At 44.6% G+C, this 24,626-nt stretch overlaps 1 protein-coding gene across 4 annotated transcripts; it reads left to right on the forward strand.

Moving 5' to 3' along the window:
• Positions 1 to 2,747: 2,747 nt before the first annotated feature.
• Positions 2,748 to 24,079, forward strand: CTXN3 (cortexin 3). Of its 4 annotated transcripts, none has more exons than XM_053408248.1 (2): positions 2,748 to 2,860; positions 22,919 to 24,079. In XM_053408248.1, exon 2 carries the CDS (start codon positions 22,963 to 22,965, stop codon positions 23,254 to 23,256), a length of 294 nt encoding a protein of 97 aa, XP_053264223.1. In that variant the 5' UTR covers positions 2,748 to 2,860; positions 22,919 to 22,962; the 3' UTR covers positions 23,257 to 24,079. The 4 variants fall into 4 exon arrangements, with proteins under 4 accessions (XP_053264223.1, XP_053264219.1, XP_053264221.1 ...); XM_053408244.1 differs by lacking the exon at positions 2,748 to 2,860 and adding an exon at positions 17,503 to 17,943 and having other exon boundaries at positions 22,919 to 24,077; XM_053408246.1 differs by lacking the exon at positions 2,748 to 2,860 and adding an exon at positions 17,976 to 18,617.
• Positions 24,080 to 24,626: the final 547 nt, after the last annotated feature.

Raw genomic sequence — 24,626 nt, forward strand, 5'->3', positions numbered from 1 at the left:
CTAGGAAAATAATGATAATTTGTTCCTGATATGAAGCAATTTTACTTGCTAGATTCCATTATTCAAGAATTTTCTCTCTCAAATAAAAACTTTTGCATTCATCTGTACAGTGTTTCCTTTCCCTTTTAGGAAGCATTTACTAAGTGCCAAACTATAGCCGATATATAGTATTTTGGTCTGATGTTGAATTGCTGAACTCAGGTTGTTGTTGTTGTTGTTGTTTAGTCGTTTAGTCGTGTCCGACTCTTCGTGACCCCATGGACCAGAGCACGCCAGGCACCTCTGTCTTTCACTGCCTCCCGCAGTTTGGACAGACTCATGTTTGTAGCTTCGAGAACACTGTCCAACCATCTCGTCCTCTGTCGCCCCCTTCTCCTTGTGCCCTCCATCTTTCCCAGCATCAGTGTCTTCTCCAGGGAGTCTTCTCTTCTCATGAGGTGGCCAAAGTACTGGAGCCTCAGCTTCACGATCTGTCCTTCCAGTGAGCACTCAGGGCTGATTTCCTTAAGAATGGATGCGTTTGATCTTCTTGCAGTCCATGGGACTCTCAAGAGTCTTCTCCAGCACCATAATTCAAAAGCATCAATTCTTCGGCGATCAGCCTTCTTTATGGTCCAGCTCTTCCAACTCAGGTAAACAAGACTAATAGTTTTTGCTGTTATAGTTAGATATATTCTTCCCAATATATAGAAACTGGATTAAGATCAAAGTCATACCATAATGAAAGGGTACTGGAAGAAGCAAAGATCACCAGTGTCAAAGCAATGATTCTTCAACATCAACTTCGTTGGACTGGTCATGTTGTGCCAATGCCTGTTTATCACCTTCCAAAGCAACTACTCTGTTCCAAACTTAAAAATGGAAAGCGTAATGCTGGTGGTCAACAAAAGAGGTTTAAAGACTCTTTCAAGGCAAATCTTTAAAAAACGTAGTATAAACACTGACAATTGGGAAACACAGGTCTGCAAGTGCTCCAATTGGAGAACAGCCTTTACTAAAGGTGTCATGGGTTTTGAAGATAGAATCATAGAATCATAGAGTTGGAAGAGACCACAATGGCCATCGAGTCCAACCCCCTGCCAAGCAGGAAACACCATCAGAGCACTCCTGACATATGGTTGTCAAGCCTCTGCTTAAAGACCTCCAAAGAAGGAGACTCCACCACACTCCTTGGCAGCTGTCCACTGTCGAACAGCTCTTACTGTCAGGAAGTAAGATGCTCAAACTCAGGACAAGAAAAGTGCTAAGAGGAAGGCACGCTTGGCAAACCCTCACCACGATCAACTCCCACCCGGAAACCTATGTCTCCGATGTGGAAGGACGTGTGGATCCAGAACTGGCCTCCACAGTCACTTACGGACTCACTGTAAAGGCTGTGTTCATGGAAGACAATCTTACTCGGCTACGAATCATCGCAAAAGAGGAAGAAGACTATGCTGACTGGCAATGGCTCTCAAGGATTTCAAAGATGGGTCTCTCCCAACCCTACCCAGCAAGATCGTGGTATCATTTGCCTTCAGATCATGACCTGGAAGGGGACTAATATTAAAAGTTAGCTTGCAAAACCAATGAAATGTATGGTTTGAATGGGTCCAAAGAGTGTTTTGCAGTATGGTGTGGAAGAAAGAGGTGGCTTCTACAGGCTTTGCTGAGGTTGGTGCGACTGTCCTGCCTTCGAGAGTTTGCCTGATAAAAGTTTGCCTGATAAAAAGAATGCCAGCTGGTTTCTCAGATTCCTAAAGACGCCTTTCCCCAAAACTTCCCAGAGGGGGCTGTAGACATTCCATGGCAGCCAATCCTAACAGCAAGCTAATTTGCGAAACATCTTGTCTCCCTGCCCACTTTGGATGGCCAGAAGCAACCCTCTCCCCTTCGTCAAGGTTTTCATTTTTATTTAATTTATTTAACATAATTATTACAAAACATAAGCAAAATATTGCAAATACATACATACATATATATTTCAGATAAGCACACACATATAAAAAAGAACAAAAGATAAAAAAGAAGAAAAAATAAAGAGGGGGGAAAAGAAGAAGAAAAGTTGGAATAATTTCTTCCAAATTTATTCTACAAATATCTCAATAGGAAAATAATAATAAAATTTCATTGATTGACTTCCATCGCTTACACTGCACTTCCTATATACATTTTAAGCAAGATTGTATCTGTTATTCTGTATTTTCCCCATACTATCTCACACAAATATTCTAATCAATAAATTTTCTAAATCTCTCATAAATCTATTCTAAACACAACCAATACCTTACATTTAATCCTTGTCTACATAAATAATCATTTAAGCATTTCCATTGTTTCTGGATTATATTTTTTGGTTTTTGTCTTATCAAATCTGTCAACTTTGCTAACCAAAGAAGAATGGTTGAATAAATTATGCGAATACTTGGAATTAGCAAAGTCCTCAAGGACTTCATGCTTCTTGCCCCTAGCTGGGTCATTGCTGCTCCCAGCTTCTGATTCGCAAAAGAAAGCTTTCTATAAAAGAACGTGGTGTCAATGTTAAAATACTATGTTGACAGATTCCTTGGTATGGTTGTTTTTTCTTGTTATTCCTTCCCACAAAAGAGGGTGATTTTTTCTGGCAGCGAATATGCAAGCAAAGAGCGAGAGAACGGAATGGAAGTTGTTGCCCATACTGCCATGGTTGCCAAGAAGAATAGGAAGCCAAGGGCATTCAGTGGGCGGGAGCCCTGATGTAGCAGCACAGTGAATGAGACATTGGGTTTCTAGCCAAGGAGGCAGCGTGGAAGAGAAGCATCGCTCCAAGGATGTCTCGCTGCACCTACATAGGGAAAGGAAAGACCAGGACAACTGATGTAATAAAAGTCTTTGGCTTCAGGTAGGCATGCTGCCCTCATACTTCTTCCTCTATCTTTTGCTATATTTTGAAACGGCCATGTGTTTTTCATTCAAAAGCAACCATGGCTTTTAAGTATAAGGAATTGCTGATAACCAAATACAGTGGTACCTCGGGTTAAGTACTTAATTCGTTCTGGAGGTCCGTACTTAAGCTGAAACTGTTCTTAACCTGAAGCACCACTCTAGCTAATGGGGCCTCCTGCTGCTGCTGCACCGCCGGAGCATGATTTCTGTTCTCATCCTGAAGCAAAGTTCTTAACCTGAAGCACTATTTCTGGGTTAGTGGAGTCTGTAACCTGAAGCGTATGTAACCTGAAGCGTATGTAACCCGAGGTACCACTGTAGATAGATATATTGTATTGTGCTTGCAGTGGTTAAGCTTATGTCAGGCATGTCCAAAGTCTGTTTAGGGGGCCCAATCTGGACCGCAGGACAGTTTAATCCGGCCCCCATGGCAGTTTGGACACCTCTGGGCCTTAAGGCATTGACTGTGAGGAGCTGCCGTGGTGGCACATAATGTTCATGAACATTCAGTAGCTCAGGGAACAAAGCTGTCGGAATGTTTGCAGTCCAGCTTCTGTGAGAAGAGGGGAAACTATCAATACGGAGGGGATTAAATTCTACACAAGTCCTAGAAGCGAGAGGAGTTGCTTGGGGCAGGCTGAGGACTGGCAAGAAGACCCAGAAAATGGAGGTGCTAAGGGAAATGGGGATTGAAAGTAGAATGTGGAATGGGAAAGTGATAAAAGGACCTGAGGGAAGGAAGGTTGAGGGAAAGGGCAGAGGAGTCAGGGAAATAAAGCAAGAATGAACTGTGAAGAAACCTCACAGTCCTTAAGGTCAGGAGGGGGCTGTATGCTGCCGAATGGCTAAGGAAGTGGGACAAAGTAGTCAGTTGAAAAGTAGCAACTTGAGTAGGCAATGAGTTATAGGAGCACAGCCATGCAGAGGTACCACGGTGGTGATTCTGTAGGGCCTAATGACAGGAAGAGCTGTGTATTATTGGTAGGAGGGGAGTGAGTTCTGGAGGGTTGGGGCATGTGAGAAAAGGTTGAGCCTACAATCTGGATGCTGACAGAGATGGAGAGGGATGGCACTGTTGTCCCTTAAAGGTTGCACAGGAGAAGAAGTCTACCTGCTGTGGCTTCTGCTGCTACTGAGGTTTATGAGCTGCCAATTGTAATTATAATTATAATTATAATTTATTATTTATACCCCGCCCATCTGGCTGGGTTTCCCCAGCAAAGATTAAAAATACATTAAAATACCACACATTAAAAACTTCCCTGAACAGGGCTTCCTTCAGATGTCTTCTAAGTGTCAGGTAGTTGTTTATTTCCTTGACATCTGATGGGAGGGCGTTCCACAGGGTGGGTGCCACTACCGAGAAGGCCCTCTGCCTGGTTCCCTGTAGCTTTGCTTCTCGTAGTGAGGGAACCACCAGAAGGCCCTCGGAGCTGGACCTCAGCTTCCAGGCAGAATGATGGGGGTGGAGACGCTCCTTCAACCCTAATAGGCTCGCTATAAACAGAAAGAAGTGGTGAACATAGTGAAGAAGTGCCCACATCACAATGCCTAGCTATTGTGGCAAGCTACAAGTGCCTTCTTTTTCTTTCAAAGACTCATATAATTGTAGAGTTGGAAGGGACCCCAAGAATCATCTCACCGAAACCTCTGCGATGCAGGAATCTCAACCAAAGCACCCAAGGCTGATGGCCATCCAACCTCTGCTTAAAAACATCCAATGAAGGAGAGTCTGGAGCCTCCTGAGGGAGAACGTTCCACTGCTGAACAGTTTAGTCCTTATAGTCTACTGTACCAGTATTTTTTGTATTGATAAAAGGTCCTTCCATTTTTCTCATTGCCATTCAGCTCAAGGCATCTCTCTTCCTACTCATTTCAGTGGGACCGGCATAGGAGAGGCTTCTGAGGCAGGGGGTAGCAAAAATTCCGAGGCAATATTTGCTTAAATCACAACAATATGTCACATATTATGACTGCATGCACAGGGCATTTTCTTTACTGAGGATACGTGGTGTGCTCAGAGAGAAAGAATCAGCAGTGCTATGTGACTGGGAAATTCAGCAGTTGCTAGAAATTTGATTTTTGCATTTTTTACAATGTACATTTAAGCAAAGGCACCCAAGTATTGCTGCATTTCAATGAAGGCAGAGATATATCCATCCATCATGTTGAAGAGATTTTATTTTTTGCAATATAAAACCCAGACGTCCATAGAAGCAGTGCCTAAGTATTCAAGCAGCCGGGATATTGTTTTCTTAATTTCTTCCCAGGCCAGAGAAATAGACCCTGCTTAAAGTGGCCTTCTCTGTCTATCCTGAATTTGAATGTAAAAACACATCATTTGTAACATCAAAAAATTCAGTTTCACATAAAGTAACCAATGCATCAAGCTGAGTAATGCAATGAAGTTTGACGTCTGTGCAGCGCTCTCTGTCTTAACAGGATTACGGTTGCTTATGCTGGACAGAAAGAAATGGGAAAACTTTAGCCATAGATAACAAAGTCTGAAGCTATTGTTTGTATCTGTCTCTTCTCATAGCAAAGTGAATTGTTCCAGCAGGCCTCCTCCAACATTAGAAAAGCGAACTGCTCAAGTGGCTGTCTGGGAGAAAGTTTTTTAGGAGCAACAGTTTGGAAAGGCAGCATGGTGTACTTTTTCAGTAGGATCAGGGGGAGCAAATGGATGTTGAAGATACAGGCAACACACAAGGAATCTTTGCAGCTGGGGTGTTCTTGGCCCCAAAGATGATCGCCCATTCACTGTACAGTTGTTACTCGGAAGTCAAACAGAATCTGTTCTGGAAGTCCGTTCAACTTCCAAAACGTTCAGAAACCAAGGCAAGGCTTCTGATTGGCTGCAGGAAGCTCCTGCAGCCAATTGGAAGCCGTGGGAACCCTGTCAGACGTTCAGGTTCCAAAGAACGTTTGCAAACCAGAACACTCACTTCCGGGTTTGCAGCGTCCGGGAGCCAAAATGTTTGAGTGGCAAGGCGTTCAGCTTCCAAGGTACGACTGTACACAATTAAATATTGCTAATGTAATCGGATACGAAATAGGCACAAACATAATAGCATAAGCCTTTAGATCAAATTGTATCCATGTTGCCTAATGATAGAAGGCAGATGCTTCTAAATTTTACTCTTTGACATTTTCCTGTAAAATGGCATTACTAATAATGATCACACATTATCTTCACAACTCCAGCATGCGATATTTCCTCTCCAAGCCCACAAGTTACATTATAGTTCTCATGCCAGGATTCATACTGGTTCTGTACCAAACTCGACTGTTGAGATAAAGAACATCAAGATTTTATTGTGAGGACTTCTGCTTGACGCAGACAACAGATTAGAAGGCCATTCAACAGATTAGAAGGCCAGTGTGGTGTAGTGGTTAAGAGCGGTAGTCTCGTAATCTGGGGAACCAGGTTCGCGTCTCCGCTCCTCCACATGCAGCTGCTGGGTGACCTTGGGCTAGTCACACTTCTCTGAAGTCTCTCAGCCCCACTCACCTCACAGAGTGTTTGTTGTGGGGGAGGAAGGGAAAGGAGAATGTTAGCCGCTTTGAGACTCCTTAAAGGGAGTGAAAGGTGGGATATCAAATCCAAACTCTTCTTCTTCTTCTTCATTCTCTACTGCTACAACCGACTTTGGGTTACGCCTGCAATTGTCTGAACTATTGATCCAATTTAAAGCATTGGATCATGAATTGGCCCTCACAGGGACTGGTTCTTTTGCTGGGCCGTGAAGCGAAAGTCCTTGAAATAATGAGAGCTTTTGTCAAGCTAACGGAAGAAATCATGTTATGCCCAATTGGAACCTCTCCTGGACGAGTTCTTTTGAAAGGGGTGCAACTCAACCATTTCAGGGTCAGTTATACTTTCTTGATCCAGAGTCAGCCTTTAGGTTCATGTTAATATTTTGCCATGAGAATTCCGGGTCAAATATTAATATTATCAAGTTACAGAGAACCAGGCAGAGGGCCTTCTCGGTAGTGGCACCCGCCCTGTGGAATGCCCTCCCACCAGATGTCAAAGAGAAAAATAACTACCAAACTTTTAGAAGACATCAAAAGGCAGCCCTGTTTAGGGAAGCTTTTAATGTTTAATAGATTATTGTATTTTAATATTTCTGTTGGAAGCCGCCCAGAGTGGCTGGGGAAACCCAGCCAGATGGGCGGGGTATTATTATTATTATTATTAATAATAATAATAATAATAATAATAATAATAATTATCTAGAGTCATACCTTGGATCTCAAACGCCATGGCTCTCGAACAAATCGGCTCCTAACAATTTTGGGAAGCTGAATGTCTGGCGCGACTTCTGCGGCTTCCGATTGGCTGCAGGAGCGTTGCAATTGAAAGCTGCGCCTTGGTTTTCAAACATTCTGATCGACTTCCGGAATGCATTCTGTTCGAGAACCAAGGTATGACTGTATTTGAAATAGGGGTGAACCAAGATCACTGGTTGTTCAAAACTGGACGGGCATTTCAGCAGGAGGAAGCAATCTAGGGGTGCCATATCTCAAAGAGCAAAGAAGGAGACAGCCTGAGCTGCTGCCAGCCCGAGCCTGGGGGAAAAGGCGTGTGGGTGCGGGTGCACAGGGCTGCTGCCTCTGTGCCCGCATGCTTCTTTCCCTGACTAGGGCTGGCAGCGGCTGTGGTGTGCAGAGCAGCCCAAGCTTGAGCCCCCCCAAACCCTTTAAAATGTAAATATCCGCTGGGATGGGCATGTTGTCCTCGTATTTATGGGACCGCTTCTCCTGGTATGCCCTGCAGAGGACCTTAAGGTCCATGAATAATCATAGTTTAGAGGTCCCGGGCCCTAAGGAAGTCAGATTATCCTCCACCAGGGCCAGGGCCTTCTCAGTGATGGCTCTGACCTGGTGGAGTGCTCTGTCCCATGAGACCAGGACCCTGCAGGATTTAACTTCCATCCGCAGGGCCTGTAAGACAGAGCCTGGCTTTCAAATTGAATTTAGCCTCCTCTTTTATTCCCCTTCCTTCCCTCCCCCTCCCCTTTTTATGAAGATTACGCGCTCTGGGATCTCACAGCTAATTCTCCCCTGGTCTCCTCGCTGGCCCAAATAGGACTAATTTAGCCAGCTAGCCCTGGTGATCATCTAATGTTTATTGGATGGATTTCCCCCCTAAATTGACTTTTGAATTCTGAACTTATTATTCACATTTTATACTGTATTTTATGCTGTTTTTTGTTGCATCAATTTTTGGATTTGTTGTTAGCTGCCCTGAGCCCAGTTTTCTGAACCGGGAAGGGTGGAGTATAAATAAATTATTATTATTATTATTATTATTATTATTATTATTATTATTATTAAAAAAGAGGACATGTCCGAGTTTTCCTGGACATATGGCAACCCTAAAGCAATTACCATGGCAGGGGGCTATAGCATAGTGGAAACTTTCATGTTCCAGAAACTCTGCTCAACAAATCTCATGTAGACTGAAAGTGCATCTATAGGAGTCTGCCCATTGCTGATCTGAGGGGTTCCCATTGACAAAAGGGGTGTAAGCATTGCTTATTTTGTCTGTAATTCAGCTGTAATAAGCATCTGCTATCCTGCACTCATTGTTTTGGCCAAAGCGTTTGGATCCAGTAAAAGAACTGTTGCTGTTGGCAACACAGGAGGTAAATCATTCGAGCTGCTTCTTAGCTCTAGCTTTCTGCAAATCGAAGAAAAGAAAGATGCTGTTTTATTTGTTGATCTTGTTGTGCCATCTCTGGGGCATGGCAGAGATAGACGTCAAGGAAGGTAGAACTTGAATTCTCTGAAACTGATGGAGCCAAAGAAGGCCAGTCAAATGGCTCAAAATAGAAATGTTTATGAAACAAACTGTTTCGTGCCGGAGGTTCGGTGTGATGACAGCTATAAATATTTAGGTGCAGTTGTGTTAATGATGGATGGTTTATTTTGAATCTCAAAGGCTGAGTCACAAAGATCTCGAGAGCTCACTTTATTTGAATGGTCATATCAAATCAGCCGAGAAGTTTCATATTCCTGCCTTTTCAGTATGGTACTGTGTTGTTGTTTTTTTAAAAAGCAGGGATGGTGAACCTGTGCCCCCTTGGATTTTTTTAAAAAAACATTTATTTAATAAATGCTGAAGCTCTACAGGTCTAGTCATGCCTGGATACAAACTACTGTAAGGTAAAGGTAAAGGTAAAGGACCCCTGGACGGGTGGCACTGTGGTGCCTCTTGGGTTTGCCAGTCGGAAGATCGGCGGTTTGAATCCCCATGACAGGGTAAGCTTCCATTGCTCTGTCCTAGCTCCTGCCAACCTAGCAGTTCGAAAGCACGTCAAAAAAGTGCAAGTAGATAAATAGGTACCACTCCAGCAGGAAGGTGAACAGTGTTTCCATGTGCAAACTACTATGGCCCACCTTGCATTCCACAATAGAAGAAAGAAAGGTGTAATACGTATAAATGTAAGTAAATAAATAAAACTAAATATTCATGGGATTATGTCACACAAGTCCGCTCACCCCTTTTGGTGTGGCGGTGTTGCAGGACGACAGAGGCTCCCTGGGGCCCCAATGAAGGAATTATGGCCTCAGTTCCCCTTCCTTAAGCCTGCACTGCCTATCAGGAGCCAGATCTTGGCCTGCATCCCGCTTTGGCGAATAGGGATGCTGGCTTGGACACGGGCTGTGCAAGGGGCAGTGCCGACAAAGCCATTTAAGCAGCCCTCACCTGGGGCCTGTTGTCTTTGTCCATGGAGTTTTCTTGGCAGGGATACTGGAGTGGCTTGCTGGTTCCTGCTCCAGGTGGATCATATTTGGTCAAAACTCTCCACTATGACCTGTCCATCTTGGGTGGCCCTGCACAGCATAGTTCATAGCTTCTCTGAGTTATTCAAGCCCCTTCGCCACGGCAAGGCAGTGTGATCCACGAAGGGGAAGAATTGATGCTTTCGAATTATGGTGCTGGAGGAGACTCTTGAGAGTCCCATGGACTGCAAGAAGATCAAACCTATCCATTCTGAAGGAAATCAGCCCTGAGTGCTCACTGGAAGGACAGATCCTGAAGCTGAGGCTCCAGTACTTTGGCCACCTCATGAGAATAGAAGACTTCCTGGAAAAGATTGTTGGGAAAGATTGAGGGCACAAGGAGAAGGGGACAGAGGGCGAGATGGTTGGACAGTGTTCTCGAAGATACAAACATGAGTTTGACCAAACTGCGGGGGGCAATGGAAGACAGGAGTGCCTGGCGTGCTCTGATCCATGGGGTCACGAAGAGTCGGACACGACTAAACGACTAAACAACTACTACAACAACACCTGGGGCCACACAACCTCCACACGTTAAACTTAGAAGAAATTAGTGCTGAGAAAATGTGGTAAGGATCACATTTCAATTTTCTTTGTTGGCTTGATTGTGTTACAGTGACCTGGATCCAAAGGCGTTTTGCACAAGTGGAAAGGAGCTTCTACTCATGGGTAAAGCTGAAATTCTCCATTCTACTGCAATCCCCATGCACAGTGTTCCGTCATCCTGAGCACTGCGTGGCTTTGGGGGATGAGTTGCAGGGACCTATAGTGGAGAAAGAAATCTGGGAAACCTCATTGTACAAGTGGAGTTCTGCTCGTTCTTCTCTGGGTGCAATCCAGCTGCCATCATTCCCTTCGATTCTACTGCCCGCTCAACACCGCCCTGATAAATAGCTTGGGATTTTGCTTCTCTAAAATTCAAAACGTGTACAAATTTAACCAATTTTTATTTATTCATTTATCTCTGTTGATTAACTCTGCTAATTGTTTTCCTATTTGGAAACTCTCACTTTGCAGATTTTTATCAATTAGTGATTAAACAAACAAGCAGCTGAGAAGTTTCTTAAATCTCCTATAATATCTCGAACAATTCTTTCAGCAGTTTATGTTATGTGGGTTTTTTTCTTTTTCTTTGACTGTTTCAATTACAACAGGAAGAAAAGGGCGAGGCAGACATCTGAGGTTAACCTGAACAGATCCTTTAAAATTAAAAGGCATCTGTGGGTTGGCTTGTTTTTAGCATTTGGTGAGTGTCAGTCAGTTGACTCTGAGCTTCACTTCATTCCTCAGGAACTCACTGTAAATATTAATGTTCTGAGGCGAAGGAGAGAGACATGCCTCCTTTCAGCTTCTATCAAGTGGAAACTTGCAATTGGTTTGTGTGCCACATTTTTAGCAGGGTGAAATTTGAAGTGGTATCTGGGCGCCCACCCTGGATGTTTCATTAGAAGCAGGGATTTAAATGCACACAGGACTTGTCTGTCAAAAACCCGTTAACACCTGAAACTCAGTTTGGCAAACATTCAGAAGGGCCAAAGCTAAATGCTGGAGCGTTCAGGTAGTTCCAGGTCCCGGTGGCAGACTTTGGGCTCTCAAATTTGGTGTCCCCGCCTCTACAACATTGTTTTTGAGTCCCCTGTAGGGTTGCACCCAGTAAAGAGGTAAAAAGGTAAAGGACCCCTAGACGGTTAATTCCAGTCAAAGGTGACTATGGGGTTGTGGCGCTCATCTCGCTTTCAGGCCAAGGGAGCTGGTGTTTGTCCACAGACAGCTTTTCGGGTGATGTGGCCAGCATGACTAAACCACTTCTGGTGCAATGGGACACCGTGACAGAAACCAGAGCACATGGAAACACTGTTTACCTTCCCACCACAGCCGTACCTATTTATCTACTTGCGCTGGCAGGCTTTCAAACTTGTGCTACTCTAAAACCGCTTCTGTAAGTTTAATCCTGGTGTCTCCAGAAATTGCTAGGACTGATTCCTGTCTGAAACCCTTGACAGCTGCTACCAGTCAATGTACACGGGCTCCTCGAGGTAGCCTGGTCCTCCGGATATATGCATTGCGCATCATGGAATTCCTTTTCTTTCTGGACTGGGTTGTTATGGCTTGCCTAGCGCAGCCTTCAACTCCCATTGTGGACCTTTAGTCCAAAGCAGGGGTCAGTGAACTTTTTCAGCAGAGGGCCGGTCCACTGTCCCTCAGACCTTGTGGGGGGTCAGTTTATATTTGGGGGGGGATGGTCCGAGAGCACCATGAGCCCTGGTGGCTGCTTACCTGTGTCTTGCGAGCGGCAGGGGCTGGCGGCGGTGGAGGGACAATGAGCGGCGAGCGAAAGGGTTCCAGAGAGGGGCTGCTTAAAATGGCGGCTGCTCAAGCGCTGCTGCTGGCATCAACAAAGATCAGCCCCCTTCCTCCTCTAGGCAGGGCAGGGAGAAGCCAGGAGGGAGGGAGGGAGGGAGGGAGGGAGGGAGGATGTAGCGCCGCCGCTGTGTGAGGGAGAGGGATGGAGAGGGAAAGAATGTGCGCACTGGCGATCCATGCGGTGATTCCCAGACCATCCATGGGCCAGATCCAGAAGGGAATTGGGCCTGATCTGGCCCACAGGCCTTAGTTTGCCTACCTATGGTCCAAAGTCTCTGGAGAGCACCAGGATGGCGATGGATGGTCTCAATCTGCATGAATGACTACCACAACCTGCACGAATAAGTTGCTGTCAAAATTATCTTAAGAAATTTGCATAAGTAACTAGGGGTTGGAGGGGGAGGAGGATTTTGTGATGTTCATCCTCTATAATCCTTGATCCTTCCTCCCCGTCCACCCGCCCACAGCAGATGTCACCTGTTTTGCAATCTTGTCATCTTCTTTAACGCATCCTTTATAGGCTACGGTGAAAGTGAGGAACGGAGGAGGAAATGAAAAGGGGGTTGTGACAGTTTGAAATGTTTGTTTTGACAAAAAATTATGAATTATTAAAAGGGCATTGCCTGGTTCTCCCTACTTTGCTACCATTACAGAATAAACAAACGTTGCCAAACAAGCCCAATGCAAATTAATTGGTAAGGGCATTGTAATATGCAGCCACAATCTCTAAAATAATATTTTTTAAAATGCAGCACTCCAGTGAACTCTAAATGTTCTCTGCCTACATCCCTGCACAGGTACAGGAACTATTTGATCATTTCCAGTCCATTCTATTTGGTTTCCCAGTGCAGAGAGGGGCATATCATATAATACAATGGCCCAGTCCATACATAATCTGAGTAGGATAGAATTGCATGCTTCTTTGAGAGCTACCTGGCAATCCATTTCAGTACCAGATCTACAACCTTTGTGTGCTGGGCCCGGGGGTTAACCTGAGCAACGCGGTCCAGGTCCGGTCCCGAATCCAAGGATTCCGCGAGGAGTCAGTCTGACAGGGCCAAGGCAGGAAACAAGGCTAGGTCGGGCGCAGGGTCTCAGGCAGGTTCTAGCAAACAGCAATGTTACTCCCACCACCTGGGGCACAGTCCAACAGCCTTTTATCTTTGCCGGGGTAATGGCCGGTCCCAATCCCCCAGTGACTCACCTCCCTGTCTCGCCCGAAGGCAAGCACTCCTCCTGCGAGTACTCAGGTCTCTCCTTCTCTCAGACCTTAGTCTCTGCAGCTCGGGAGATGTCGGTGGGTTACTAGACCCAGAGGCCGCCTCAGCCTCTCCTGACCCAACTGGTAGTGGAGCAGCTGTAAGTGATGGCCCAGCTGAAGGCAACAAGGTAATCCCCGCATCTGGAGCCAGGGCAGGCTCAGGCCCCTGACTCGGCCCAGCTAGTGCTTGTTGCAAGGGAACTTGTGCAGACTGGGGCTCTTCAGAATCAGGCCCCAGACTTGGTCCTGATGCCGCTTGAGGCAAAGGATCTGGTGCAGACTGAGACTCCTCTGGTTCCGAGTCCGAGCCCGAGTCCCAGGCCATCACACTTTGACACGGGGGGCAAAGGCCTGCACTGCTGCATGTGGTGTGGTGCGGCAAAGTGCTTGTCCTCTACGTGCTCTAGGCAGGTTTCCGTAGAAAGTCCTGCCTCCTTGCCTACTTAGGAAGAGGAAGGTGATGGGGCTCCAGGAAGGGCAGGAACATGGCAGGGAGAGTAATCTGTAAAGACAAATCATACAATTATACAGTTGGAAGGTACCCCCAGGGTCCTCTGGTCCAACCCCTGCAATGCCAGAATCTCAACTAAATCATCCATGAAGGATGGCCATTCAACCTCTGCTTAAAACCCTCCAATGAAGGAGAGTCCACTGCTTTCCGAGAGAGTCCATTCCACTGTTGATGTTAGGGACTGGGCAGAGGAGGAATGGTGGAGACAGCTGTGGCATTTGTACGGAGCCCCCGGTCGTCTCATGGACTATAGACCCGTACACCACTAATCTGCTGCCCCCAACCAGGTCCTCCCAGGTAAATCACTTAGTCTCAGTCAGGTTCTCATGTTAACAAAGAAGAGTGTAGTTTATTTCAGACACAAACTTTAACTGCATTCCAAACGTTGTTACTCTTTACCTTCCTAGTCTTATTTTACCCTGTCTGTATCTCTTCTACCTCCCTCCCCTCACACAAGAACCAACTGCACCAACTGTCTCTATTACCAACTACCTGCCAACTGCTTTTCCAACTGCCTTTCCCAACCAACCAACCCACTAAAACCAACCAACTAACTAACTCAAACCTCAGGCTAAGCCCTTTTATAAACAGGGAGGCTCCGCCTCCAGCTTTCCTATTGGTCGACATTTTAACCCTTTCTCTCTCCCCTGTACAGACATTTTCTAAACGAATGGGCAAACGCCACATCCGCCTCCCCAGCTTGACCCTTCCAGCGAGGAGGAAGAGGAAGACAGTTTAGCTTTACAACAGGGGTTTGAGGGAGGTCACAGCTCAGAGGCAGATGAGGGGGAAAGTTAGGAAATGATGGGAGAGGACGAGGAAGCACCAGGAGGCAACAGCTGATGGACACAGTGTCTTTAGAAAGCATTCCAGACCCTCCATCTCCCAGAACCCAGCAAGCCTTGAAAGTAGGAGAGCAGAGAGCTCAAAGACAAAGGGCACATAGAAGTGACCTGTAGAAGTGTCAAATGAGGAAGTGGGGGTGGATATTCACTCAGGATAACGCCATTATCCAAGAGGCTGGGTTCTATAGCCTCTCTCTGTAAATACTGAATAAAAAGCAGACGATAAGAAACATTTCCTTGTCTTTGTACGTTCCTGGGCAACTGGCCAGCAGCAGCCTGACAGTTGAACAGCCTTACCATCTGAAAGTTCTTCCTGATATTTAGTCAGAATCTCGTTTCTTGGCACTTGAAGCCACTGATTTAGGTCCTATCTTCCAGAGTAGGAGAAAACAAACTTGATCCATCTTCCATGTAATCAACACAAGATGTCTTCCATGTGACAGCCCTTTAAGTCTTTGAGTTTCAATCTAAACCACTGAGCCTCTTGGGCTTGCCGATCAGAAGGGCGGCGGTTCGAATCCCTGCGATGGGGTGAGCTCCCGTTGCTTTGTCCCAGCTCCTGCCAACCTAGCAGTTTGAAAGCATGCCAGTGCAAGTAGATAAATAGGTGCCACTGTGGTGGGAAGGTAAATGGCATTTCTGTGCACTCTGGCTTCTGTCACGGTGTCCCATTGTGCCAGAAGCTACTGTTAGGTCCATCATGAGACGTCCGCCAGCTTCCAACCATGGATACCAGCAGCCTTCAAGGAAGCAAACTTGCCTTATTATCGCTCCCTAGCCTCCCACTGCCAGAGGATTGCCTCCTTCCATTCACCACTTTGCCTCCTCCAAGCGGAAGAAACCTGGGCAGTGCTGAATGTCACATCCATTGCCAGGTGTGTCCTCTTGGAAATAAAAAAAGGGCTTTTCTCTTGGCCTGCCTTTATATCCACTCAGTTGCCAAGTGCTTTTGTGACATCACAAGAAACCCACAGTCAATGGCAACAGCTGGGGAGGCATCACTTTCACTGCTTTGAGCTTCACAATGGCAGGTGGACCTATCAGTGATTGTGTGCTTGTTTATTTGGGACACGGGTAGAGCTGTGGTCTAAACCACTGAGCCTTTTGGGCTTGCTGATCGGAAGGTCAGTGGTTTGAATCCACGTGACGGGGTGAACTCCTCTTGCTCTGTCCCAGTTCCTGCCAACCTAGCAGTTTGAAAGCACACCAGTGCAAGTAGATAGATAGGTACCGCTGTGGCGGAAAGGTAAACAGTGTTTCTGTGCACTCTAGTTTCTATCACAGTGTCCCATTGCGCCAGAAGTGGTGTAGTCCTGCTGGCCACATGACACGGAAAGCTGTCTGTGGACAAACACCAGCTCCCTCGGCCTGAAAGCGAGATGAGTGCTGCAACCCCATAATCACCTTTGACTGGACTTAACCGTCCAGGGTTCCTTTACCGTTTTTTACTTATATTGAGCCAAAAGAGATTAATGGATGGGAGCACTCTGGGGAAGGGTTGCAGGGAGGAAGAAGCTACCCGGTAGATCCTAACCAAAATGCAATGTTCCGTTGGTGCACCTGTTACCAAGGCAGTCATTGTGTTTGTGCCCTTTGACCTTCACTCTACAGGTGATGGTAGAAAACGTGGGTTTTCCCAAGCATGGCAGAGGAAGCATGCCATGGCATGCACAGCCTTCCTTCCCTAATAGGAATAAGGCTTGCTCACATTACCATGGGAAGCAAGGACTCTAAATAGATGGAAATATCCTTCTCTGCTCCTTTTTTCTTTGGCACAAAGTGAGCGCAAGCACGCACCTCTGTCTGAACCTGTATTTGTCCCAGTGGCAACGAAAGTGTCTTTCGAACCAGAACCCACCTCTGAATTCATCAACATCCATTTGTATCTCTTAAGATTAGGATCTGCCACTCTAGGTTTGCAAATGGAACCCTGTCTGCACCAGGTATTTTTGCACTAGGCACCCCTGATCAATGAGAGTATGACCCTAGATTTTCCATTCACATTTGCACCTAGAATTCACCACTGATTTGTGGTGGGATACTTAGAACATCCCAACTCTTCTCATTTAGTATACCCACCTTTTGTGTTGGAAACTTTCAGCCAGATCTTAAGTACTGTTCATTTTTTCAATCCACGTAACCTTCCCCTTAGTAAGCAGAACGTTTAAGTTGTTTAACTTCTTTATAGGATCCTCCAGGACAGATTGTACTAAACTTAGCTAGTTCACCCTCATTTCTCCTCTACCCTGACCCCTTGCCTCCTTTTCCATGCTTATTTCCCCCATATTTTATCAGTAACCTAAAGGGAATACAGGACGCAGGTGGTGCTGTGGTCTAACCACAGAGCCTAGGACTTGCCGATCAGAAGGTCGGTGGTTCGAATCCCCACGACGGGGTGAGCTCCCATTGCTCGGTCCCTGCTCCTGCCAACCTAGCAGTTTGAAAGCACGTCAAAGTGCAAGTAGATAAATAGGTATCACTCCAGTGGGAAGGCAAACGGCGTTTCCGTGTGCTGCTCTGGTTCGCCAGAAGCGGCTTAGTCATGCTGGCCACATGACCCGGAAGCTGTACGCCAGCTCCCTCGGCCAATAAAGCGAGATGAGCGCCGCAACCCCAGAGTCGGCCATGACTGGACCTAATGGTCAGGGATCCCTTTACCTTTACTAAAGGGAATACAAAGTCTGGTGCTTTCCTTTAAGCCCATTTTAGGAGGGTTTAAGGAGAACCCAGTCCCAGGAAGGCTTCAGGGTAGCTGATGGATCTTGCTTAGCACGAATCCTGAGTTATTAACCTATAGGTTTTCCCTACAAGTCTTCTAATGAAGAAAAACTTACCCCTTCTGCAGAACTTAAGAGGTTCTATTGGCAATCATGCTGCATGTATACATTCTGTTAAGTAATGTAAATAGAAGAATAAATGATCAGTGGGCATGGAATGTTGGGGAAAGAACACGGGAAAACAGGGAGGAGGAAGAATCGGATGAATTGTCTTGGAAAGGGATACTTCACTGGCATTTTGAATAAAAACACTTTGCGCACGGCAACCTTTCGTTGGAGTCCAGCCTTGAACAGAACATGCAGCACACCCTGGTCTGAAACAGCACATGTGATCCTCTAAAAGTCTCCAGATCAAAGCTTCATGGATGTGGCTCCTCTTTGCTGATAGATGTCGGGTTGGCAGCGTTGTCAATATGTTTGGTCCTCTCCTGTGGAGAAAAAGCAGATCAAATCCAGCCAAAGAAACCTCCTAGGAACAGAGAGCGCAAGGTACCAGATTTATGAGAAAGAATAAAATGTGCCTTGATGAACAACGGGGCATCTTAGTCACCAGGTTTATTTATCTTCTATTAGCCTGCGGTATTAATGTATAAGTTTTCTGCACAAGTCTTATGAAGGAGTGCGTCTCAAAGTCACTGACTGTAATGAATATTTCCATTGGCTAATGCACGATTGCAAGGTGGCATCTGAAAGGCAGATTACTGACAGCAATCAATAGAGCACAAAAGCAATGTATTTCTTTGATTGTTTATTTTGCAAAGATATGGGGAATGCCCTGTGATTTTTTGATTATTTCTCTGTACTCCTTCTGAATGTTAATGTTTTCTGAAGATTGTTTCAGACAGGCTGTTAGGTTGCTGTTACTCACGGAAGCAGCAGCGAGCAAGGAGTTGCTGAGGCAGAATTCACATCATGGCTTGGGTCAAAGGAACGAGAGGATATGTCAGCTAATTGCTGCCTAACACAATCAGAATCTGTGTGTGTGTGCTTTGGAGACCAAGACATACTCGGGTCCTAAGCTTTTTTTCAATCCAGTTCCACAGCTTGGGCTGTTTGCCTAATTTTCTTTATGCCTTGGAAGACCAGCAACAAAGAATGGGGACAAAACTACCTGTAACTGCTGCCGTAGAATGTGGGCTAAGTTTTCTCTCGACTGGACGAAGGTACTTCTATGACAAAAGCTGAACTCCCCAATTGCCTCTTTCAGCTTATGTGTATAACTTGATGTGAAACAAAGGCTCCCTGGAAACGGTAAATATTGCAGAGAGGACTGCGCGTTCCTTTTAAAAAATATATCAGCTGAGCAGATTTACTGAGAAACAAAGACATATTAGATCTAGAAGCATTAAGAAGAAATTAGAAATCAAAGTATATTTTTGAGCAATTGTTTATAGATTCAGAAATGATGGTGAGTTTTTGCGGGGACGTGTTTCTTTTATGTGCTTTGTTTTGTTGTAATTGACTAGTGCCTGGAAAATCAAGCTTTAAACCAAAAATGTCTCTATCTTTTAAAAAAACAACCTTTTGGTATTCGTTGTTCTGCTAAACCTATGGCTGCAATCCTAAGAATGCTTACTTGGGAGTAAGCACCATTGAACTCAGTAGAGCTTACTTCTGAATAAAGAAACATAGCATCAGGTCACACATACCATAAAAATAGAGTTGTGTGCTGCATGGATAAAATCATACAGAATGACAGGTGGAATTAAAAAGCAGCAGAACCCTTAAAAATACATTGAGCATCATTAAGAAATTGTACAGTGGGTAATTTAGTTGACGGACTTTCTTTCTAGGGTGTTATTGGAGGAAAGGCTAACTATGATTAAAGGTTTGTTCTCTACTAGCCATTCGAATGTTCAGTAATTTCTTCCTTCCAAACTATTTCAAAGTAGTTCTTGAGAAGTGTTCACATTTATTTATTTAAGAGATCATTTCCTGCCTTTTGATTCTAAGGTCCCCAAGAGGGATGACCTGTACTTTATAAAATAAATTTACTGTTCAGGGATTTGCTGGATTTGCTGGAGATTGTGATGATGAATATCATGATACCACAACAAAGTTAATAAACAAGCCAGTGCTTTTTCCCTAAAAATAAATAAAAAATGTTTAGTGGTACTCTCATTTTCCTACTCATATTGAAATACTGCCCCTCAAAGAGGCCAAACTTAGATTCACAAAATGTTTAGGGGTGTGCGTCCCCCCAGGAAAAAAGCGCGGAACAAAACTGCTTTTAACAAATTCTTCAGAGCCTAATGTCTGATACAGTACAGATTGGTTTAAAGTATTACTGCCTAGAATGTATGGAACGACACTATAATTGGAAATCAGATACAAGCCTTCTTGTTTGTATCTTTAAAGTACTGTAAGAAAAAAGTGTGTCTTCCCTGATTTGGGGTGACTTGGGAGTCCCCTTTTGTCTCGACAGTTGCCTGTGCTCACAGGGCAGAATTGTGCTATTAAGCCAAGTGTTATTTGCAAGAAAGCACAGAGCCAAGTGTAAAACCGAAAAATTAAGCAAGGGGATTTGTGTGGTGGACGGAGCAGCACTTTCCCCTGTCCTGTGTGGTAAATGCGACCAATCTTAATCTAACACCTCAATCCTTTTGGAACGCATCAACAACATGAAAGGCTATTATATTATCTCTGAGAATTAAAGAGCACGAGGATAGATGCAATGGTTCTAGTTTATGGTTTGATTTAAAAAAGAAAGATATCTGAATAGTAAAAAACAGCAACCACCCAATTTGCATCCCAATTATACACAGCAATATTTTATCCTCATAACAACACGGAGAAGTAGGTTAGGGTGAAAATTTAGGATTTGGTCAGCCTGCCAGTAAACAGGGAACAACAGGTAGAAGCCTCTCTACATGGGCCAAATAGAATTTCAGCAAGATTATTAGCTTGCACTGCTTGCCCGCCAAATGGACTGAAATGTTTAAGAGCATGTTTTAAATTAGTTGTCTTTTTTTGCAGCTGGCAGTTCAATTTTGCTGCAAGGAAATATACAATGTTTTGAGAACTGTGTTGTATGGTTGTATTATAACATATATATATATATATATAGAGAGAGAGAGAGAGAGAGAGAGAGAGTTGTTTATTTTTTTACATATATTTCATCTGTGTCAGACCAACGCGGCTACCTACCTGAATCTATATTTTTATTGTGAGTTGCCCTGGGAAAGTTTTTTGATGCGTAGGTTGCAAACAAAAATACAAACATACCATGTGTAAAAGAAGGGTTTGATTCAAATAGCTAGGAGCCACTTTTTTTACTTTTACATTAACTCCAAAAGGCCACGCTCCTGCATATTTTTCTCACATTCTTACTCCATGTGTTCTTTTTAGATGCTTCTCTTTTAATGCCTTTTTATACAGCACTATGTAGCTCTGTCCCCCAACCGTTCATCAGAACACTTTTGGTCTCCTACTCCCTTGTAGGCTTCCTCTCCTTTGTATAAAAGGTAAAGGTACCCCTGCCCGTACGGGCCAGTTGTGTCCGACTCTAGGGTTGTGCACCCATCTCACTTAAGAGGCCGGGGGCCAGCGCTGTCCGGAGACACTTCCGGGTCACATGGCCAGCGTGACGAAGCTGCTCTGGCGAGCCAGCACAGCACACGGAACGCCGTTTACCTTCCCGCTAGAAAGCGGTACCTATTTATCTACTTGCACTTAAGGGTGCTTTCGAACTGCTAGGTGGGCAGGAGCTGGGACCGAAAGACGGGAGCTCACCCCGCTGCGGGGATTCGAACCGCCGACCATGCGATCGGCAAGTCCTAGGCACTGAGGTTTTACCCACAGCGCCACCCACGTCCCACCTCCTTTGTATAGTGTACATTTATACTTCATGTTGTGTCCGCTTCAGGTTTGTGTGTTTTCATCTTGCGTCCCGTGGGAACCTGGAAGTACCATAATGGGTTACTTCCGGGTTTCGCCGCTTGCGCATGTGCAGAAGCACTAATTCACGCTTCGCGCATGCACAGAAGAGCCAAGTTGTGCAGCATGCCTGAACAGACATGGCACTTCAAATTGTGGGTTTTTCACATTATGGACGGGCCTCCCGAACGGATCCAGTCCATAACTCGAGGTACCACTGTACTCTCTTTACTTTGGTCGAATACCATCTTCCAGCTACCCCCATTATTTCTCTATCCATTATTTCTCTACCCTACCCTATCCCACAGGTCTCTACTTCCTAATATCTCAGCTATGACCCATTGTACTTTAGTTCCCAATCTTCCCAGCTTCTTACTCCATTTGTAGAAAAGCATAAGACAAGGTCATGTTGGATCAAAAGCCCAGCTCTGCTTCCAGTAGTAACCAGGGAGATAGATGCCAGATTTTTCCCATTTTCCACATTCCACGCTGCTCTGGCCAGCGGTGTTTATTAAAACACTCAGAACAGGAGTTATGGCATTCTTCATTTTGCATTACTAACACTGTTAATTCCACCAAATCTTCAAAAAAAGGCCAACCAAACAACAAAATATACTTGACTGAATCGGAGTGATCCCTGCTCTGACAATGGGTGGGGGGGCAGATTTATTGCACCACCATAATACAAGCCTTTCCCTTGGTTCTTAGAAATATATTTTTGGACAAGGAACTACAGAGTGAGAAGAACTCTGAGCAAATAACTCAAATAAGGAATTGCTTCCAGACTCAAAGTTCAAACACAATCCCTTTTATGCATTTGGAAGTCACCTCTAAACATTGTTCGGGATTAGTCCTAACCAATTTTGTATTTCTATAAACTCTGTATCCAATTTAGTTAACTTCCAATTTGCCCTTTGCAAAACCTCATTTGTTACTTCAGTGGAATTAACTTTTGCTATCTTTCCTTATGCCGGGGCTGCCATATGTTCAGAATTTCCCAGACGTAGCCAGGATTCGTCTGTCAACAATGGCGTCTGGGCTGAATTTTCAAGAATGGTTTAAAATGTCTGGGAAAACCTGGGCATATGGCAGCCCTTCCCAATGTCCATGTCCGGATTTTCACTTTCTAAAATATAGCAACCCTACCTTATGCACCCTGTAATATTAAAAAGATGCAGCATGAATAAATTGTATTGTTATTGCTATGTTGGACACAAATGGGCAGATTGGCTGCTCTTGTCTAGAACAATGGGGGGTTTATTGAGTTGCTTTTATTATGTATTTGGTGCTTTTAAATTGTGATTTTATGTTGTAAATGCCCTGAGACCTCCAGGTATAGGACGGTATACAAATTTAATTTAAAAAGTAATAAATAAACTGACTGGAATGTCACCCGTCACACCTATCTGCTAGGACTTGGTATGAGAGCATTTCTTCATTCTCCATTCTTCAATCATCGGTAATTCTTCTTTCTTCCATTTCTGCCTGGTCTAGGGTCACAAAGAAATGTTTCTCTCTTTGCATCTTCAGAGCCTTGACATCCTACTCAAGACAGACTTACTTATACTTTCGTTTCTCATCTCTTCAGTTTCAGGTAATGAAGGACCTGCAAATGATTCCTACCATGCCCTGATGATGAAAAGAAGAAGACTGTGGAATTCCTTCGTTCCTCTTTCCTGGAGAATGGATGGTGAGCCCTTCACCTCTGCCTTCTTCTCTTCTGGGAACATTCCCGCAGAAACCGGCATCACCCTGGAACAGAAAACAACCTTTGTCTTTGTCGTTTTGTTATTCATTTTCCTCGGAATCCTCATTGTCCGATGTTTCCGGATCCTCCTTGACCCCTATAGGAGCATGCCAACCTCTACCTGGGCAGATGGACTCAACGGACTAGAGAAAGGACAATTTGATTATGCCCTGGCTTAAAAACCAAGGATGCAAAAACTTTATCGATAAGTCTCTGTCATGTGGAACACGTTTCTCGCACAGGCGAAAATATTAGGGCGTTGTTTTTAGGCAGCTGTAAGGCAGGTGTGGGGAATCTTTGGCCCTCCAGATGTTGGTGAACAATGTGGTCAATGGTTATGCTTGCTGGAGCTGTAGTTCATCAACATCTGGAGGGTCAAAGTTTCCCCACAGCTGCTTATGGGAAACCAGCAATTTCCTCCAAGAAGAAAAGATGGAAATTTTTCGTATGCAAAATTCAGCTTTGGGTATACAACGCACACAATATCTTTTAGCTCAGACAGCACTTTGATTTGCAGCTGCCTTATTTCTAAAAGGAGATGGCTCTTCCCTCTCTCCCCCCTCAACTACCTCTCCAAACCTTTAATGAGCATATCCATATTTAAAAGCAAGCATGTGATTTTTGTGGCTTGTGTGTGGACATTAGGTAATGTTTTTCGAGCACAGGCAAAAAATGTATTTCCACTCCACTTGTCCCTCTTACCAGAAAGGTAAAAGTTTCTCAGCAACCTTAATTAAAGATTGATAGCTTCAAGGGCTGATTTCAGTGGAAAATATGGCTCACTCACAGTACAACCTTGATTAGGAAACCATGACTGAAATCATAGATATAAATCAGGAGTGCCTTTCCAAGTCTGAAGGTATATAATCTGCTTCGTTTCAAATTATAGTAGGTTCTTTTAGGTTTGTTTCATGTTGGGTCAGCTGTAGCAATTTTAGTTAAACTCACTAAAAATATGTATATATTTTTAAAAAATGCACATCTGCTCCCAGTACAGTGGTACCTCGGCTTGCATACGCTTCAGGTTACAGACGCTTCAGGTTACAGACTCCGCTAACCCAGAAATAACTCAGGTTAAGAACTTTGCTTCAGGATGAGAACAGAAATCGTGCTCCGGTGGCACAGCAGCAGCAGGAGGCCCCCATTAGCTAAAGTGGTACTTCAGGTTAAGAACACATTCAGGTTAAGAACAGACCTCCGGAATGAATTAAGTACTTAAACCGAGGTACCACTGTAGTGCTGTCTGGACAGAGTTTTAGGGCAGGAGTCCAGAGCCATACTCAACAGAATGAGCAGAAAGGCCCCCTGAATGCAAAAGAGTTGGCTTACCCCATTTTGAAGTAAGGGCTACTCCAAATTTCTTTTTTATTGCATATTCATGATGATTTGTGCTCATTTGTGCTCAGAAGGATGTGTCCATTTGGTTCTTTCAGTTTTGCATACTGGATCGCACCACATTAAGAGCTCATCCGAATCAGAAGTTGGTTTCATGGATGCATCCAGCATTAGCAAGAAATAGACAATTCACAGCAGTTGAGGCTTGTATGAA

Source organism: Podarcis raffonei, chromosome 11 (genome assembly GCF_027172205.1).
Source record: "Podarcis raffonei isolate rPodRaf1 chromosome 11, rPodRaf1.pri, whole genome shotgun sequence".
Lineage (NCBI taxonomy): Eukaryota > Metazoa > Chordata > Lepidosauria > Squamata > Lacertidae > Podarcis > Podarcis raffonei.

What these genes read in the sequence shown, in the direction of transcription:
- CTXN3 (XM_053408248.1), top strand. Translation starts at nt 22,963, where the DNA reads ATGATGAAAAGAAGAAGACTGTGGAATTCCTTCGTTCCTCTTTCCTGG.